At 38.1% G+C, this 19329-nt stretch overlaps 4 protein-coding genes across 7 annotated transcripts; 3 read left to right on the forward strand and 1 right to left on the reverse strand.

The window, feature by feature from the left end:
* The first annotated feature begins 1053 nt into the window (after window positions 1–1053).
* Window positions 1054–7985, forward strand: LOC120001436 (CCR4-NOT transcription complex subunit 11-like). Of its 2 annotated transcripts, XM_038849768.1 has the most exons (13): window positions 1054–1303; window positions 1744–1854; window positions 3649–3735; window positions 4509–4562; window positions 4755–4900; window positions 5050–5200; window positions 5273–5410; window positions 5823–5894; window positions 5986–6059; window positions 6173–6314; window positions 7063–7141; window positions 7397–7536; window positions 7692–7985. In XM_038849768.1, the coding sequence occupies exons 1-12, from the start codon at window positions 1151–1153 to the stop codon at window positions 7492–7494; spliced, it is 1305 nt and encodes a 434-aa protein (XP_038705696.1). In that variant the 5' UTR covers window positions 1054–1150; the 3' UTR covers window positions 7495–7536; window positions 7692–7985. The 2 variants fall into 2 exon arrangements, with proteins under 2 accessions (XP_038705696.1, XP_038705697.1); XM_038849769.1 differs by lacking the exon at window positions 1744–1854.
* Window positions 7986–8674: 689 nt separating this feature from the next.
* LOC120002481 lies at window positions 8675–11240 on the reverse strand. Its single transcript, XM_038851254.1, has 4 exons — window positions 9443–11240; window positions 9159–9363; window positions 8926–9074; window positions 8675–8844 (listed from the first exon to the last, which is right to left on the reverse strand). Exons 1-4 carry the CDS (start codon window positions 11238–11240, stop codon window positions 8675–8677), a joined length of 2322 nt encoding a protein of 773 aa, XP_038707182.1.
* A 2500-nt stretch (window positions 11241–13740) lies between these two features.
* Window positions 13741–14724, forward strand: LOC120002482 (protein BPS1, chloroplastic-like). Its single transcript, XM_038851255.1, has one exon. The coding sequence runs from the start codon at window positions 13741–13743 to the stop codon at window positions 14722–14724; it is 984 nt and encodes a 327-aa protein (XP_038707183.1).
* Window positions 14725–15271: 547 nt separating this feature from the next.
* LOC120001469 lies at window positions 15272–18862 on the forward strand. Of its 3 annotated transcripts, none has more exons than XM_038849813.1 (5): window positions 15272–15407; window positions 16520–16850; window positions 17260–17741; window positions 17826–18057; window positions 18168–18862. In XM_038849813.1, the coding sequence occupies exons 2-5, from the start codon at window positions 16550–16552 to the stop codon at window positions 18638–18640; spliced, it is 1488 nt and encodes a 495-aa protein (XP_038705741.1). In that variant the 5' UTR covers window positions 15272–15407; window positions 16520–16549; the 3' UTR covers window positions 18641–18862. The 3 variants fall into 3 exon arrangements, with proteins under 3 accessions (XP_038705741.1, XP_038705743.1, XP_038705742.1); XM_038849815.1 differs by having other exon boundaries at window positions 16520–16796; XM_038849814.1 differs by having other exon boundaries at window positions 16524–16850.
* The last annotated feature ends 467 nt before the right edge of the window (window positions 18863–19329 follow it).

The raw sequence follows: 19329 nt of genomic DNA on the forward strand, positions 1-19329 counted from the left end.
GATATATTTTCTTCATCTATATACACACACACTGTTAGTTCCAGATTTTTTTTGTCTGACGTTCAAAGAGCTGTGCATGCATGTTTCAAAGTCCAAACCTTACCCTCCATGCCCCTGTACTGTCCCTTCCATTCCCTTCACTGTGTGAGTGACACAAACACAACTATACATGTAATGTCATATTACCAATGCTGATCATTACAGGTCCATGCTTTATATATTCTGGGCATGCATGCAGGTGGTGCAATCCCTCCACAACGGCCAAACATGGTGCACCACTGCGAGGTTTATGGTGGTAAAAGAGTAGGTTCAATCTCGATTCTCCTCTATCGCTTACCATATATATTTAGGTTTTTTTTTTTTCCCTAAACACGTAATTGTTTCCTTAAAATGGTCGAGAAACTATGACAAATGTATTCCCTTGCAATTATTTAATTTGCTTTTTGTGGGCAATATTGTGCTACTGCAATCAGCTGAATTTGGGTTTTACCATTATATAAATGCAACTGGCATGACTAGTGTCAATGGCGTGATTAATTTTTGCCTAATCATACCATTGATAATGACGTGATTAGTGGAACCACATTAATCATGTTAGTACCATTAATCGTGTTAGTATCAATGACGTGATTAGAAAATTACTATATAGGCTTCTTTGTCATGGATCTCATGGTCAGAGTTTCACAGAGAAAAAAGAAAAGCAAGAAGCTTCCTCTCAGTTCTTTCTTGTTTCTATCCCTCTCTCTCTCAAACCTTTTGGTTGCCTGGAATAAGAAGAGGTGATTTTCTGTCGTCCTAGGGCCTTCGAGATGTCGGAGTCAAGCTTTCAGTGCGATTAGGAAAGCCCGTTGGATTGATGAACGCGGGCCTTGCGGCCCTTTTGAGACCGTGACCGTGAGCCTTGGGCCACGATACTTGGGCTATATCTATTGTGTTTCACTGTTTCCATGGGCCTTAGAGGCAGCCACCAAGAAGCTTGAACCGGGGCTGACTGCTAGCAGCCCATGATATTCTCTTTTGAAGCCCATAATCAGTGTCGTCTTCCTTTCAGTTTCTCCATGAATCAAACACACAGACACAGACCCTTCTTTCCCCAACTTCTCGTCCTTCTCTCTCCAAAATTGGACTAAACAAAGTAGAAGCTCAAGGCATGACGAGCCTAAGTTATCAAGAATCGAAGACGCTACTTTCGCTGTTGAAAGCCGCACAAAGGTCAATAGACGCGATCGTGACGGACTTTACCTCCAGATTCCCATCCCATCGCCTTATCCATGTCTGTGATGCACTCACCTTCCTCCTGCAGGCAAGTTATTTTCATTACAATTTACGTACACGTGTTTCAGTTTGTTAGGGTTCCGGGCTCCAGTGATTTAGCACTGTTTGTCAGTAAATTTCTGATGATAATTGTTTCTTTCTGCTTGCATTAGAAATCACTTGCCTTTAGGTTTGGGAGAATTATTGTAATGGTTGGGGTTTTGGGTTTTTGTCACTTTTGCGCTGTTAGTACACTTAACTCTGTGATCGTTTTGTTTTGTTTTGTTTTTGTTTTTTTTTTCCCTCCTGCAATGATTTTTCAATAAAAGATAACAACTCTGATATGTGAAGACAAATGGAAAAGAAGTACTATCAATTTTGTTAGCGAAGTCACTGAAGCCAGAAAATTCTTATGCACTCACTATGCTCCTCTGTGATAATATTCTTCTGCAATCAGTTACAGATCAGTTGGATGATGTGCAATTGCAGGACAAAAAGATGTTAAATTCTACTGAACGTTTGATAGCTTTTGCCATGCTTCATCAGAGTTGTTCAACCCAGCAATCTTCTGGAAACCCCTTCATATTTTTTATTGTAAATGTAAGTGTGGTATGGTATTCTCGGAATCATGCATTTTAGAAACTTTATGGATTTATTTTTTGTTGTATTTATGAGGATAGTTTTGTTTCCATTCCTATCTAGTTGTGTGCCTGCTATGCTTTTAGGTTCTGTTCTTATGCAAGGCTTTTAATTGGCAAGATATTTTTTAGAATATTTGTGTACAATCTTCAGGCTTTGAGATTGATGCTTGTCTGAAAGCATATGGAAGTTTTAATGCAGTAGCCTAATACAACATAGAGGACATAGGTTCAATTCATGGGAACAACCTCTCTACATATTATGTGGGTGTAAGTTCTATGTACATCTTGTATGTCCCCGACCCCGCCCACTGCTGGTGCCTTGTGCACTAGAATTGTTTACTTTAGCTTAAGGCATCGGCTTTATTATAGGAAAATTGAAAGATAAATAGTGGTTGAATACACCTTATATTACTGTACTCCCTGGAGTGAGATTTGTCAGCTTACTAGCATCTACTTATTTACATGATAATAGCCTTTGAAACATGCCAGTGTTCTTGAGTTTGATCTGTCAATTCCCGCTGTGATAGACGGTGCATCTGAAAAGTGGTTATTGGATAGATAGTATGTAAAATAACTCTCATTCTTAAAATTACATTTTTAATGTCTTTCCATCATTCCATGTTTTATGAATCTTCTTGATTTCTGGACTAACACTTGTATCATAATTGAGCAAATAAGCTGCATGGTAGCTACATACAATGATTGCATGGCCAGAAGAATTTATATTATGTTCGCTATATGGCATATGACTGCTTCGTTGCATTCTCAATAATGCATTTAGTTCTGTTTCTTTGCTGTTTCATATCATCTTATATGAAGGATCTTGGCTTTAGATAGACTGTTAAGGTCTTTTGTGGACATATGAAATGTCATAGGAATTTGCTACTGTAATTTGCTCATTCTGTTTCCTCTCTTCCTTTTTTAATCTAAGTAAATAGTTTGGTCGATCATCTTGCCGATAATCACGATCATAGATCTATATACAAGTTTTCATATTGCTGGTAACACTATCAAAAACGAAGACATGAAGACCGACCATTGCGAGCCAGAACAAAGAGAAAAGTATTTTCTAGGCGTGCAAATGAGATGGACAAGTGGCTTCTCCAAGCCCCGTCTCTTCTTGTTTATAAGCAGGCTTCGTAAGAGAGCTTGGGTTCGGTTTGTTTACACCATTTGTGGGCTCTTACAAGGCTGCCTAAGAGCTTTTCATATAAATCATCCTTATGTTGAAGATCGGGCTTAGCTTTTTTACCCAAGAGTTGCGTCCTTATTAGATGGACCTTTTTCTTTGCGCCCCTAATTTTCTGATAAGTTTGCAAGGCCATGATTTCTGTAACGGAGTCTAATGATATTGTTGAAAATGGAACCTATGTTCTGATAGGGTTGTGATTGTTCAATTGGTTTGTCTATCAAATTTGTGATTTACCTCAAGATTTTTTTTATATGTAATTGACGCATGTGGGAGAGTTGCTTCACTGCAATCTTGATGACACATGTTCATATCCTGCTCCGCAATGTTGGGGCAAAGATGCACCCCGACACCTGGTAGAAGAGCCTTGTGCAGGGAGTTGTTTGACGCCCTTTTTTGTAGTGGATACATCCATATGCACGTGCGTTATTCTTATATTTGGAATGTATCTTTATGCTTTTGCTTGCACTGAATGGATCTTTGTACTTATGCTGTACATTTTACTTTGGCTTTTATGTTATCTTTTGTGAATGATGATGCAACAACTTTCCTGTTTTATTACAGGCTGCATGTGATGATGAAGCAGAAAAGTATGAGAGGGCATTTGTTCTACAGTTGTTGGGCTCTGTTGGCTCTAGCAGTAGCAAAGAGGTTTAACTTTCTTCATTCAGTTCTTCGGTTATGACATTTAATGGTAATAATGAGTCAGTCAGTTGTGAACTTAGACATCTTCCAGGACTACAGTGATGGTTGAGGTTTGATGCTTCGACATGCGAGCAAAACTGCACGTTTGAGTGAGGGCTGTATAAGCTTGGTCTTTTAATGTCCACCTCTATTTAATTGCTGTTGGGCTTCCTTAATGTAGTTAGCAGCTAGTTAATAGTAGGAGTCCTTGTACTATTCTTTCTCTTATGGTTTATGTGAGTCTTTGTAAGTTTATCCTGATTATTGGGAACTTAGAAATTTATTATATCCTTGAAGTGGCCCGAGCTTACTTTTATTTGAGCTGTGTTTTTGGTGGTGTGCCATGGATAATTTATGACTACCATTCTTGAAGCATAATGTGTCTGAAAAAAGACTTTCAGCTATCCAAATTATGGGGGATAGAACAGTGATATATCATTTTGAACTTTTGCTTACCTAGGTATTTTATCCTCTTGTTTGTTGAGATTCTAAATCTGGTACATTGTGATTCCAAATCTGGCTCGTTGAACTTGCCTATGTGCCCTGATACATTTTTTTCCGAAGGAACTTTTAGGCATTTATGGCATAGCGAAAAGCATTTTAAAATTAGTTTTCCATCCTCAATTTCCATGTCTTACTCTCATTCTTCTATAATGCCACTTGTGTTTTTGTTTTTACTTACTAAATACATCTATTCGTCATTATGGTCTTTGAAGCATCATTTTGGCTCTTATTTGCAGTTTCTTGAACAGCCGGCTGCTGGTTACATTAAAGGTTTTGATCCTTCAGGTCATGTAAGTACTTGCATATAAATGTGCCCAAATTTATATGAATAAGATTATGTTTTTTAAGGAGTAAATTTATGTCGGGCATGTATACATCCATGGCATTTATGGCCATGTTATGTGCTAAATAATAGATTCTCTTTGCTTCTGTCTCTATCATTGCTTTGGTTGATAAATATATTTATACGAATTTACTGTCAGGCTTTCCCAATCCGCGAACAGCTGCAGCAACAGTACAGTGATAAAGTTTATCCAGAGCTATGTAAGGGTGTATATGGTACAGCCTCAGTCAAAAATGTGGTGGCAGATCCTGATTTACCTTGCGGTTGTGATGCAAATTCACCAGAGTATGTCTTTTCTTGGGAGTGAAGAAACAATGTCTTGTCTCTACTTTCTTTTTCTTTGTTCTACGGTTCAGAGTATGCCACTATGTTCTCCATGATTGAATATTGGTCTCATATCTTTCCGAAGATGAGAATTAAGGGGCATATTTTAGGTTTGATTTGCTACCTGGAGCCAAGCCTAAAGTTGGATCTGGAGATAGGGACGAGACGCTAACTGGACTTTTGGCGAACCTGTCGTTGGACAGATTAGGTCCTCAGCTGATGAGGCCTCTTCCACCCATGTTACAAATACTGCGCGAAGACGTAAGCAACTTATGATGTTTGTGACTGATCAGCCAAATTTCGTTGTTTGAGTACTTTTCTGGCCCTTTACAGCTTGTGTGGCTCACCCCTGACAACAATCACGAGCTTTCATGGGATCATGGCATGTGTGCTGATACTAGCAGGGAAGCAGCAGTTAGGAAATTAATTGCAAAAGCTTTGAAGGGATCTCTTGCACCTGCTCAACAAGAGGTTCTAATACTTTTTGCATGAACTATGTGCGACGCTAAATATTTGTGAAGGGTTTCTAATACTTTTGTGTGAAAAAGATCTATCAAGTTTTGTTTTTTTCTTCCTCTGAATGGAAGAATGAGGTTCCCGATTAAATGCTGGTTGACCAACAGAGTTTCAGTCTAAAGTGAAATAGATGAAAAGGACACATAACCACTTTGAATGCTAATTGCCATATACGTTTCTGTTTTGTTGCTCTTAAGCAAATGATTTAAATCATGTTAAAGATTCTATGGAATGCTCTTCTTATATTAACAGAAATGTAAAAGGTTTTATATTGTTTGCTTTTCGGTGTGTGATTTCAAGAGTACGGCACTTTTATATGTCATATCGGCTGTCATAATTTGCTTAACCTTCTGCTCTTGTTTCACAGAAAGTGTTGGTTGAGTTGTCAAATGATCCAAAATTAGTCTATCATTGTGGACTTCCTCCAAAAAAACTACCGGTTTGTGATTTGATTACCCTGCTCTTTGTTTTCAATACTACTATTAGTGATGTTTCCTTGATATTCAATGGCCTCTCTGTCTTACCCTCAGGAATTGGTGGAGAACAATCCCCTTATTGCTGTTGAGTTTCTTACTAAGTTGATCAATTCACCTGAAATTGCTGAGTATGTTTCATTGTCTGAAGTAATTGTTTTATATGATAGAGCTTAGAACTGATACACTTTAACCTCTATCTCCCTCCCTCCCTCCCTCCCTCTCTCTCTCAAATTTTATTCAGGTATTTTACAGTTCTTGTCAGTATGGAAATGAGTCTACACTCTATGGAAGTTGTAAATAGGCTCACAACAGCAGTTGAACTTCCTAAAGAATTTGTGCGCCTGTATATAACAAATTGTATATCATCTTGCGATAGCAACAAGGTACCTCTCTTCCTGTGCATCTCTTTCTCCTTTCATCATTTCATGCCTCTGTAGCAATTTAATGTCGTGAAGGTGATGAGTACATTTCCTGCTATTATTGGACGAAGGTGGGTTTTTTTATATATTTTATTTTATCTATTTGCGGTCTTTTAAGTTGACTGTTATGTGAAACCCAATGATTTATTTAGTGTGTCATGAGAAGAAAGAGTGAATCAGCGACTCGTAATGAATACCCCTTCGTGGGTGGGGGCTTTGCTAGCTGGCGGTGTATCCTTTAATTGATTGAACCTTCAATGTGCTTTGAGCAGTCCTTAGTAAGTTCAAGAGGGAATGTAACTTCAGACCACAAAAAAAGAAAAGAAAAGAAGAAGATATAGTAATTTTCTTTGTTAAAACCTCATTTTTTTTGAAAACTCTGAAAGGTGATTTTCTGTCCGGTTGCTGTCTTTGATAATAAAGGAATCATCATCATCTGACTCTTTATTCCAAAATTTTGGAGTTGATTACATGAGTCTATGAGAAAATCTACGGGAGTCCACTACGTGTATTCATTTCCACCATATATTTCTATCCAGGATCATACTTTCATCAATTCCTATTAAATCCATATCCTTTCTTACTACTTCAAGCCATGCCTTTTTAGGTCTTCCTCTTCACTTCCTACTCATTTTTAATACATGCGGTGTTATAGAGTACAATTAAATCTAAATAATTCTATAACATGTTAATCTTTTTTCTTATTATCCAGGATAAGTACATGCAGAACAGACTCGTTCGACTTGTTTGTGTTTTCCTGCAGAGTCTAATCCGAAATAGGATTATTGATGGTGAGTTTTTTCAATTCTTCATCTTTTAGTTAGAAGTAGAACTCTTTGTTAGTTTATTTGTATTAATCTCTATTTTCTAGCCCCTTTTTCTTGGTTGGGAATAGCCGAATGGGGTAGGTTTGAATGGATGTGGTTTGCTCTTTACGGCTAATTAAACCAAGTGTGCCATGTGTGCACGGTCCTGCAAGTAAATACATTCATGCTTTATCTTTGGAGCTATCTTTGTTGATTTTGATTATTGGTTGGCTTTTGCAGTTAAGGATCTGTTCATTGAAGTCCAAGCCTTTTGCATAGAATTTTCGCGAATTAGGGAAGCAGCTGCATTATTTAGGCTTCTTAAGACCTTGGAATGAATGATCTGTTCTGTTCCATTTGGCCTCCTATTTTATCGTGTGGTAGGAGTCTTTTTCTTTTAAAGTATTAATTTCCTGCTAATAAGAAACGAATGAGTTAAAAAAACATTTTCACTCTGTCTAGTTTGAATTTTGTTTAGTTCTTGAGGGCCCGAGTAAATATTTGTTCTCAAAAGTATAAGAATAATATTTTGCAGGGAGACGTGTTGGAAACCTGGATGTTACCAGCCAGCATTAATGCGGTATGGGTGCATGCAACATTGAGTTTGTGATTACTAGGATAAAGACTATTATTGCTGTTCTCATTACATTATAGTAGTATGGTTTTACCTTTTTTTCATTTAATGAATTAGTTAAATTACAATCTTGGGAAATATTTCCAAACTGTTGGGAATCAATTTACTAATAGTGGGGAGTTAAAGTTATATGTTTCGGATAGTTTTGGAATGTAGATGTGAGGAATTCAAGAAAAGTTAAGATGTGGCATGGAGTGTATGTTCATGAGAAAAGTTTTTAAAATTTAGAGATTTTGGGGTTTAAAGATTAGTAAACTCTTTCAAAGTTGATAAGATGCTGGAGCTGGATGTTAACCAGAGAGGAACTTGAGAGAATTTTTCATAACCCCCCATTAGAACCCTCCCATTTCAGGGATTGAGAAAATAACCTCTAAGAGGGTTGCCAGTGGGTTTGTTGAACTGTTACAGAACCTTGGGTTCGTGAGACCCCGCAGGGTGTCAAAGTTCTTCAAGCATGTCAAGTATCTTGAACTTTTTACCATAGTTTTTAAACCCGACCCGCGCATCGAACCGTCAAGGCTGAAGGGTCAAGGGTTTCAAGGTTCAACCGTTATGAGGGAGGTTGAACCGCGGGTTTTTAATAAATATTAAAATAATAAATAATTATAATTTAATAGTTATATACTATATAACTATATACTAATTTCAAACATAAAATCCAAATTCCAAACACAAAGTTACAAATAAACAATCAACAATGATCAAAGTACATACACAAAGTTCAAATTCAAACTTAAAAGTTCCAAACACAAAGTTGCAAATAAACAATCAAGAATACCAAAGTCCATACACAAAGTTCAAATCCAAACTTAAAAGTTCAAACTCAAAGTTCTAAAGTCTAAATCTGAAATTCCAAATACAAAGTTCCAAATAAACTCCAAGGACTAATTATTTTGTTCATTGACTTGAGTTTCTCCACCAATATTCTCAGTGAAAAATGGGATATTCATCTCAACATTCAATCGGTTTTGTTGTGGTGACACATCATCATCATCATCATCTTCCTCCTCATCCTCAATGAAAGCCTCATCCAAATTTATCTCCACATTGTTATCTAGAAAATCATTATAAATTCATCACTACAAGATAATCTTACAAACTTATAATATGTATTTTAAAAGTTTAGAACAATTACCTTGGATGCTTGAAGATGCATCCAATTCTCTAAATGCTTGAACTTCATCAATGGTCAAGAGAGGAGGTTCCTCTTCTAAGATCCATGAACCATAGGAGGTGAAATCTTCAAAATTAATTGGATCATAGTTCCGACCTTTCCAATAATTCCTACCACACATGTAAATTAGATACAAAAATATAAATTAGATAGTTGAATTATTAATCTATAAAGATTACAAATTAACCGATTACCTCTGTTGTAGCCTCAAATTATAGTGAACATAAACCAAATCATTTAGCCGCTGATGCTCCAACCTGTTCCTTTTTTTTGAGTGGATGTGCTCAAAAATACTCCAATTCCTCTCGCACCCTGAGGAACTACAAGTTTGGCTCAACACACGCATAGCCAACTTTTGAAGATTAGGAGCAGAGTTTCCATAGTATCTCCACCACTCAGCTGCACATTTGTGAACAAAGTTAATAAAATTATCAAAAATATAAGTACTTCAAAATAGTAATAGATTAATAAACTTTACCAGGAAGCATTTTTTCTCGGTCATTTATGGCAGTCTTTCTCCCAAAATCTCCTTCAGCATCTACGAAAATCCTCATCTCAGAAGTCAACTTACCACTCAAATCCATATCTCCATAAGAGAATTTCTCAATCACATCCAAGATACCAGATCCTGTGTCTCTATGCTTTGTCATCTCTTCAATGTTGTATTGGTTACTAGGATTCAACCAGAAACCAGCAGCATGGAGATTCTTGTACAATTGACTATCCCACCGAGAATCTACAATTGACAATAATGGTTGGACCCTTCTCTTCTTTCTCTGAAACCTCCTGATCATCTCATCCTTTGCTACATGGATGCTCTTATACAGATAACCCATAGCTGGCCTATCATCACCATCAACCAAACGAAGCACACACATAAGTGGTTCAGTTAGTTGCACAATAATACCACATTCACTCCAAAACTTTGAATCCAAGACATTATTAGCAAATCTTCTTCCATTCACATCCTTTGAATATGATGATTGTATCCACTCCTTACATGTCACCATAGCTCGCAATGCATCTTTTTGAGCCAATATACTTTGTAATGCAACAAAATTTGTAGCAAACCTAGTTGGAGCTGGACGAATAATTTCTCTACCACCTGTGTGCTGCCTCATCAAATTCAAAACAAAACAATGATTGTAAATGTACTTAGTAATCCCAGCAGCATGTTTCACAGCACTACTCACATCTTCAAGCTTTCCAATATCCTGAAACATCAAATTAAGGCAATGTGCGGCACAAGGAGACCAAGATAATGTCGGAAACTCACCTTCTAATAACCTACCAGCCATGACATAATTTGAGGCATTATCCGTGACCACCTGCACCACATTTTCCACCCCCACATCTAGCACAACTTCCCTGAACAATTTGAACAACAACTGACCGGTCTTAGAAGCTTCTGAGGCATCAACGGACTTCAAAAAGATTGTTCCCTTGGGACAATACACTAAGAAATTGATTAAGGTTCTGCTATTTTGATCTGTCCAACCGTCAGACATGATTGTGCAGCCAGTAACTTTCCAAATGCTGTGAAAATTTTTCACAAACATCTTCACCTCTTCCACACTTTTACCCAACAATTTACCTCGAACAGCATGAATACTAGGACCTTTATAACCTGGTCCTATACTTGCTATTGCATCAATCATCGGTTGATAAAGTTTTGAGTTAGTAGCGTTGAATGGAATTGATGCATCTATCATCCACTTGGCAATGGCAAGGTCCACCTTTTCTTTTGCCTCTTGAGATTGCAAGACACTTTTGATAGTTGGTTGAGATCCAGGAGTCGTCCTGGACATGAAGTAAGAATTTATTGGATTATCAACACTTTTCTTCTTCCCTTTTTTTACAGTGTTAGTTGACTTAGTTCTCTTGCACATCACTTCTTCAACTTCATCATCTTCAACTGCAGGACCATCTCCATATTGATCCTCATAACGATCTTGGGATAGCCTTTTTTTATTCTCGTAAGATGTAACATTTTGCAACATTTCATTTTGAACCTCAGCAGGAACCTTCTTGCATCTCTCAACTCCTTGACCACTAACTCCAGATAAATGAATTTTGAAACGGTTGATTCCACCACCTTTAATCTCTTTGAGGCAGTACATACATATAATTGTATTCTTTGGTCTTCCAACAGAATTGGTTTCCTGCACATGCTTACAATACCTCCATGCTGGATCACTTTTCCCCCTTACATTTTTGCTACTGTCACTAGCACTTGGGGTTTGGGATGAACCTTCAGGATTGGAATTAGATGCCATATTATTTCAGACCTTCCTGCAAGAATGTATAAGATATAGACAGAGCATAAGACAGAAGGACAGAGTATATGACATGTGTAAGAGAATAAAGACAGAGTACATAGACAGAGTAAAAAGATAGAGTTTAAGAATTTATTTCAAGAATTCTACTAATGCAACAAATTGACCACAACTATGTATATAATGGCTAAAGAAAGTTGTAGAAGAAAAACAAAATAAATAGTTAGACAAAATCAGGTCCTCGCTTCTATTTCCCCACTTCAAGTCATTAAGCAGTTCCAAAACTCTATGAAGCACAAAATAACCTCCAGAAAGGAAGTAAAACAGTAGAGAATAGGAAAAAGTCAAGCCCTGATGATAAAACCTCCAGAGCAAACAAGATTCTTGCTTCCAAAAAATTTATGGAAGTAATTATAATCAATCTTTACAAAAGAAAGTAACAATAAAAGATGGTTTCAATGCAACATGAATACATACAAGACAACCTTGTATCAATTCTAACACATAAAGAGTTTTGATCCCTTCCCTTCTTACTGCATAAATCCAATTTTTTTGACTTTTTTTTTTTTCGTTTTCTCAATTGAAAAATTCAACTTCTTCACCAGTATAAACTATAAAGTATAAACTTCGTTTTTTCTAAGCAGCAAAAAGAAAAACCGTAAATACATAAAACTAATAACCTAAAACTACAAAATACCATTGAAGTGCCCAATTGAATTCATTGCAGCGAACAAAAAGAAAAACCAACCAATATATGTAAAACTTCTTTATTTACATGAGGTAACCTTCAATTTAATAGCTACGGGAGAATGGATAGATCGAGGCATCAAGCAATAATCAAGAGGGAAGAGTACCTGAGGGAGATGGGCTCACGGCGTTGATGCCTGGTGGTGCCGTGGTAGACGACGGTAGTCACTCAGTGAGGCTCGGCGCAACTCGCATCGCAAGTTCAGTGAGGCACAACGTGAGGGTGAGGTACAAGCTCGCAAGCCAACTCGCAAACAAAGAAGAAGCTGAACGGGAGTGAATCAGAGAGAGAGATTAGGGCAATTTTGTCACATTGAAGGTAAATGACATATTTGGCCTTAAAATTCATTAACAAAAAAAAATATTCTTTGTTTTTTAAGTCATTTTACAAACATGCGGTTTTTTAGTTAACTCAACGGGTCACGGGTTGCGCGGTTATAAGGGTTAACCCACGGTTTGACACGGGTTGATGCGTAAACGGTCTTTTTCCAGTAAAAAACCGGGTAGGCCGCCGGTTCACGGGTTTTGCGGTCCGACCGGCGGGCCGATTCGGGTTTAAAAACTCTGCTTTTTACATGAAAATGAATGCCCTTAAAAGTTGAAAGACTGTCTGAGTACATCTGAATTATTTGCCTTTTGTCTGCAAAGTTTGTGGACAATGAATTAGTCCCCAATGATGGATCCAATAATTCTGTACAACTTGGTGTACGGCTAGGGCCATTGAATCCATCATTATAGTACACACTATATCTTAGGATGGAGCATGATTCATCCTCCTGTGGTTGAGATCTTGGAAATAATATACTAATAGGATCCTCTCCATAAAACAGCAAAGTATCTAAATCTATGAATTTGATGTCTTTTTGCCTGCCACCCACCCTTCCTCTGCCACCTATGTAGCTTTATAATTGAGCCCAGACCACACACTAGCTAATCTATATTATTGCACTAAACCAATTATGTAGAGAGTTTAATTTTTGTTTCTAAGTTGAGGAATCTAATTATCTAAACGTGGCAAACAGTGGGACGACAAAAGCAAAAGTGGGGATTTGTTGAAAAGCCATATGGAGGGGTCTTAGTCACGACATTTTAAGCAAAAAAAAATCTTACAACCAGATCCAGGGCACATTGGCTTAACCAAATTCACCAAAAGTCTGCTCTTAGTTATTATGCTTTGAGTGTGTTACCAATGATGGAACAATAAATCTTAAGCTTGAATCCATGTGGGAACTACTTAGGTGATAGTTTAGTTGGTGAATCTCTCTGAGGTGGAACTGTATGGATTCGAGAGATCCCGAGTGATTCCACTAGGACTCTAGGAGCAATATCCGCGTTGTGCTTTGACTCAACTTACTCTGTCGTTAGGTGGGAAACTTCTACGTGTGCGGGCTTAACAACCCTTATTTAGGTCTATATCGGATGTTCAAAAGATAAACTCATATGATATCGTTCTCGGTTAAAAAAAATATGTGGGTGTTTGCCTTTTCTGTACGTGGCACTCATTTGTTAGACCACGCTATCTAAGACAGCTCATGATTTAGAGAAAATTACGTAGGGACCTTAATTTGTTATTATTGGAGACCATGGCAGCTTTTGTAGCCATGCAATGCTCTTTCTTTATATTTTAGTGCATTAACCAATTATGAACCCCACCACCACCTCCACACCTTTAATAAAAAGCCCTTGATATACATATAAGGGACGTTACCTTTCATTGTGATCCTCCTCAAGGCCTTGACACACAGAAATTAACATGAAGCCATCCAGCATTCTCAGAGGCCTCTCATTCCGGATCCACGCGAGGATATCTGCTTCTCCAGCAGCGGTCGCTCCTTTACCGGTCAGAACCCAATTTGATCAGCGACTCACTTCAGAGCTCGACGCCCTTCATGATCAGTCACCAGCATTTGGGATAAATGGAACAGGATACGCCAGTGCTGCTTGGATAATTGATCTGCTTGCTGCCTCCGCCGCAACCCAAAAAATAGAGCAAGAATCACTCATCAATGTCGTTGCTCAAGACTCTGATCGGAAACTCATTGATGAATATCTCGACTTCAATGTTGACATCCTTGATGCATGCAATGAAGCATCAGAGAAACTAGAGATTATGCAGAGTTACATCCAGTCATTAAGAATAGTGGCACACTCGGTTGAAGCCAATTTTGAGCCTAATTCAGCAACTACAGCGCGTGCACGGCACATGTTAGATTCTTGTATTGTAATTGAAAGAAGTAGAGAGATGAATTCCAAGCGCAGCTGCTCCAAATCAAAGAAGTTGTTAAGTCAGAGGTGCAGTCCTGGCAAGTCAAGTGGTGGAACCACTCAACTGGGTGAGATCCTAACTGGGTCTACGGCGATGACATCATTGGTTTGTCGAATTCTTGGAATCACATTATCATTCAAATCATCAAAGCATATGTTTCCATCAATGCAGCTGCAATCAACAAATTCTTGGTCATTTTCTTTGCTTGGGTTGCAAAAGAAAGTGACAGAAAGTAGCAGGGGAGCCGGGTCTACAATGCTGGCAGAGTTGCGCCGGACGATCGAGGCGTCCCGGAACTTGAGAGATTGTCTAGCAGAAAGTGATGAGATTGGAGTTGCTGTTGAAGAATTGACAAGAAGTTGTGGAGAATTAGAGGAAGGGATTAAGGGTTTAGAAGGAGAAGTGAAGGAGTTGTACAAAGGTTTGATAGCTGTTAGAATGGCTTTGTTGGATAGCTTATCCAAAGCCTAGAATATAAAACTAGCGGTTAGGGATATGTTTGTAAAGTGTAGTTGTACAGATTTAATCCGAGTATGATTGGCCAGATGAGAAAAATGTTGCTGTTGACAATTGTCATGCATGACTATGAAGCCCAAGATTTCATAACGAGACAGTCATAAAGCCCATTTATGAAAGTACGACCCAAAGAAAACCCAAAAAAGTACCCGTGGGCCGTAGATATGATTGGTCCGTCAGCCATCAATGATTCAATATCACCGGCAGGCCAGACAATTAGAGGGCAGCGGCAATCATAAAGCCCATTTATGAAAGTACGGCCCAAAGCTAAAAAAGAGTACCCGTAGAGATGATTGGTCCGTCAAACATCCATATCACCGGCGGGTCAGACATTAGCACATCAGGGGCCATCATAAAGCCCATTTATGAAAGTACGGCCCAAAGAAAAAAAAGGCCCAAAAAGAGTACCCGACTACCCGTAGAGATTATTGGTCCGTCAGTCATCTATATAACCGAAAGGTCAGAAAATAAGCATATAATTTTCTTTTTCCATTTTAAAGGTTTTTGTTTCGGTAATACCCAGATTCCCTCCTACCAAAACGAGAATCCTAAACCCTAGTAATCTCTGAGCATAACTAAATCAATCCAGAAGCAATAAGCAAGACGTATATCAAGAAGAAGAAGAATTTCTTGAAGCGGTTAGTTTTTAAATATTCTCTTTGGGCCCTTGCATTTGATCCTTGTATCTCATGCACGGCATTTGAAAACAATCTAGGGTTTATATTCGGAGTGTTTGGTTATGTTTTTCTCTCGATTCGTTTCATTTTTCTTGCGACTGATTGTGTATGAAAAGTATTCGTATTGAAATCGAAATAAATGAATTCTTTTGGTTCTCATTGTGCATAAAGGAAGAAGCTTTTGTTGTTTACTTATATATTTGAAGAAGAAAGCGTATTTCTTTTTCTTTTTCAGAGCAGTTTATATATTTTATTCTTTGTCAGTTGCTTTAGACGACTGTGTTGGATTTAATTCTATCCGAATTATTTTACTCGATTTTTTCTTGTACCGAAACCATTTTATTTTCGGTGGTTTTTTTTTTTCATAGGTGGTGCTTTTCTTTAGAATTGATTTCTTATTTTTATGTTGTCTGGAGTACCATTGTTCAAAATGGGCATGCCCCAAAGGAAAAATGTCTCAAGAGTTTTCTTCATTCAAAAGGAAATGTTATACTAAACAATTGTGACATGGAGACTCTTGAATACATACATATTTTCCCTTTCTCAAGTGTTTGAATGCTTTAAACTTTTAGGGAGTTCTTGTAGGGATTGGTCGTCATTATAGAGATCAAACATCACAATGTAAAATAAGGAGAAGATTATGAAAATTTAAAAGCCAATGCAGTTACTTATTTTCTGGATTTGAGTGATGATGAGAAAATTATTAATTTAGCTTTTTAAAATAGAGGAGGTAAGGATTGTTTACTCTTACAAACAAGGGGTTTAGGGGTTGGTTTTGAAGAGCATGTGACCTGGTGGTTCATGTTTGATTTAATGAAGTACGTAGCTCTCAATATGACCTGACTTTATGGCAGTGCCGCATGTAGTTATTTTCACGTAATTTATTTGTTTTTTTTTTTTGTTGAATAACTGAATATATGTCTCATATGGAAGGCTGATTTTGTTTTATTATTATATTTAGTCTCATATTAAATGTTTCCCATTTCTGCTGCTTTATTTACTTGATTAGGGATTTTTTTATTAAATGTAGTATTGGAATAATTGTGGTTTCTCTTGTTATTTTTGGGATGAAGACAGTTGGAACTAAAAGTTCTCAATTGTTGATGTGTACTGAGACTTTGAGGATGTCTGTTGATCCGAGCGCACCGATGAATTATGTGGATGATGATGCCTCTTCGGGTTCTGGGGATGATGTTAACTTGTTAGATGGACAAAACAAGCATCAGTCAGTTACACCTTCAGGTTCTGGTCGTCGTAAGAGAGGTCGGAGGGCTACTGGAGATGCGATAGTGGATGCCATGCTGGAAATAGCAGCTGCGTCAAAGATGAGGGCATCTGCTATCATGAAGAGTGAGGACCGATTTTCTATAAGCAAATGCATAAAAGTATTGGATGAGATACAAGGTGTTGAACAGAGGGTTTACTTTTTTGCCTTGGATTTATTTGAAAGCCCAAATGCCAGAGAAACATTTATATCTCTTAAGAGTGAGAAACGGTTATTATGGGTGCAGAGGAAGTGTAGTGCTTCATCTAGTTGATGGTTGATCATGTTAAGTCTTAGTTCCGTAACTTTTGGTCATGGTTTTGTACAATCATTATCAGGAGTTTGTAATGAATTTGAAATCTTGGTCAAACCAATATGCTGATGAGCTTAAATGAAATACAGTAATGATTTTCTTTTTCTTCACTGAATTGTTGTTTGTGTTTGAAGTCTACATGATTTTACTAGAATGCTTCATGTGCTATTAAGTTGGTTTATCTTTGAGTAATTGCAATGTGTTATATATACTTTATTTCATTTCTATTTTTACAGATACGTCTGTTAGCATGGATGATTTTGACTTAGAACTGGAGGAGATGGAATTAGTTGCTGCTGCTGGTTACTATTATTATAATAGTGTTACTAGGCAACCTTGCATTAGTTCATCTCCCAGTGGAAGTTGTTTCATGGCTGAAGTGCTGGAGGGTCATGATAGTGTGTGTCGTGAGATGTTTCGGATGGATAAGCATGTTTTTCACAGATTATGCAACACTCTTCGACAGAGAGGCATGTTGCGTGACACATCAGGTGTTATGATAGAGGAGCAGCTCGCTATTTTCTTGAACGTCATTGGTCACAATGAGCGAAATCGAGTAATTCAAGAACGGTTTCAGCATTCTGGGGAAACCATAAGCCGGCATTTCAATAATGTGTTGAAAGCAGTGAAGTCACTCTCGCGTGAATTTCTGGAACCACCGCCTCTCACCACTCCAGCTGAAATTCTCAATAGTAATAGATTCTTCCCGTATTTCAAGGTTAACCAATAAATCTTTTTTCTTTTATTTTCTGTAGTTTTTGTGCATTATGTTATGCCATTCACTCTGCTTCTTTCTGTTCAGGATTGTATTGGGGTCATAGATGGCATGCACATCCCTGCACATGTCCCAGCTAAGGATCAATCACGGTTTCGTAATCAGAGTGGCTTTTTGTCACAAAATGTCCTGGCAGCTTGCACATTTGACATGCAGTTCATATTTATTTATCCCGGCTGGGAAGGTTCAGTTGCAGATTCACGAGTATTAAGGGCTGTCCTTGATGATCCAGATCAGAATTTCCCCCATGTTCCAGAAGGTTCTCCAATATATATTTAAGCTACTTTTATTTTTATGTCTCTGTTTTCTCATATTAGTATCAAGGAGTTAATTCTCAATTCAACTTATACATGGAGTTTTCTATTACAGGTAAATATTATCTGGTTGATATGGGTTACTCAAACATGGAAGGATTTATTGCTCCATATCCAGGAGTTCAATGTCACCTCCAAGAATACAAGGGTGCTAATCAGTTACCTAGAAATGCAGAGGAGCTATTTAATCACCGGCATTCATCTCTTAGGAATGTCATCCAGAAGTCTTTCAATGTTCTTAAAACTCGATTTCCTATTCTGAAACTCGCCCCGCAGTATGCATTTCATGTTCAGAGAGACATAGTCATAGCTGCGTGCGTGCTGCATAACTACATCCGACGCGAGGAGAAAAATGATTGGCTGTTCGCTGGTGTTGAAGGGGTGACGGTGGAAGAATTGCCTGATATTGATGATCAACAGGATGTGCATTTGGCTTCCACAGTACAGGATGAAGTTGCTTCCTCATTGCGAGAATCGATTGCCGAATCAATGTGGGATAATTTTGTGAATAACTGGAATGAGTGGTGACAGCTGCTTGAGGCTAGAGCTGTAATCCTGCAAGTCAGTATATATGCTTTGATCAGAGCAGCAAAGGTAACTGTTAGTTTGAAATGCTGGATGTCTTTGTAATTTTATCTGTGCCCTTTTGTATAGACCTGACAAAAAATCATTGAGCGAACTTGACTTCAGTATATAATGTAGTATTCTTAGTTTTTTGCTAATTTCATTGGCGATGGGGACGTTGAGTAACTTGAGTTTCTAAATGATGACTGCAATAAGTTTGGGCCGGGCTTGGATTTAGACACTCACTGCCACACTGGCTTAAACTTATAAGTCTGTCATCGGGGCCTTGGATAAAAGCCTAGTCTGAAGTAAGCTTGGGCCAGGCCTGAATTTAGAGCCTTTTATGCCTAAAGTCTGCCCAGCCCGATTTATTTTAAGCATGTCATTGTCATGGCTCATGGGTCAAAGTTGGGCCGTGGTAATGGCCCGAACAGGGCCACCCATCCTGGCCTGAAAACTTGGGCTCCAACGTTTTCCATGCCCAGCCCAAGCTTCTGGTTTTCAAAGGAATCCTTACTCCTTAGCGACGTTAAGCCCATCAGAGTTGGGCAGTGATAGTGGCCAGGACAGTCCGGCCCATCCCGGCCTGAAAACTTGGGCTCTAACTTTTTCCACGAAGCTTTTGTTTTTGCGACAGAACCCTTGGCTACGAT

Source organism: Tripterygium wilfordii, chromosome 7 (assembly GCF_013401445.1).
Source record: "Tripterygium wilfordii isolate XIE 37 chromosome 7, ASM1340144v1, whole genome shotgun sequence".
NCBI lineage: Eukaryota > Viridiplantae > Streptophyta > Magnoliopsida > Celastrales > Celastraceae > Tripterygium > Tripterygium wilfordii.

What these genes read in the sequence shown, in the direction of transcription:
- LOC120001436 (XM_038849768.1), top strand. Translation starts at nt 1,151, where the DNA reads ATGACGAGCCTAAGTTATCAAGAATCGAAGACGCTACTTTCGCTGTTG. An exon ending in TCATATTTTTTATTGTAAAT is followed by an intron (nt 1,855 to 3,648) that starts GTAAGTGTGGTA and finishes GTTTTATTACAG; the next exon opens with GCTGCATGTGATGATGAAGC. An exon ending in AATTCACCTGAAATTGCTGA is followed by an intron (nt 6,060 to 6,172) that starts GTATGTTTCATT and finishes AATTTTATTCAG; the next exon opens with GTATTTTACAGTTCTTGTCA.
- LOC120002481 (XM_038851254.1), bottom strand. Translation starts at nt 11,240, where the DNA reads ATGGCATCTAATTCCAATCCTGAAGGTTCATCCCAAACCCCAAGTGCT. An exon ending in CCGAGAAAAAATGCTTCCTG is followed by an intron (nt 9,364 to 9,442) that starts GTAAAGTTTATT and finishes ACAAATGTGCAG; the next exon opens with CTGAGTGGTGGAGATACTAT. An exon ending in TGCATCTTCAAGCATCCAAG is followed by an intron (nt 8,845 to 8,925) that starts GTAATTGTTCTA and finishes ATGATTTTCTAG; the next exon opens with ATAACAATGTGGAGATAAAT.
- LOC120002482 (XM_038851255.1), top strand. Translation starts at nt 13,741, where the DNA reads ATGAAGCCATCCAGCATTCTCAGAGGCCTCTCATTCCGGATCCACGCG.
- LOC120001469 (XM_038849813.1), top strand. Translation starts at nt 16,550, where the DNA reads ATGTGTACTGAGACTTTGAGGATGTCTGTTGATCCGAGCGCACCGATG. An exon ending in GATTCTTCCCGTATTTCAAG is followed by an intron (nt 17,742 to 17,825) that starts GTTAACCAATAA and finishes CTTTCTGTTCAG; the next exon opens with GATTGTATTGGGGTCATAGA. An exon ending in TTTCCCCCATGTTCCAGAAG is followed by an intron (nt 18,058 to 18,167) that starts GTTCTCCAATAT and finishes TTTCTATTACAG; the next exon opens with GTAAATATTATCTGGTTGAT.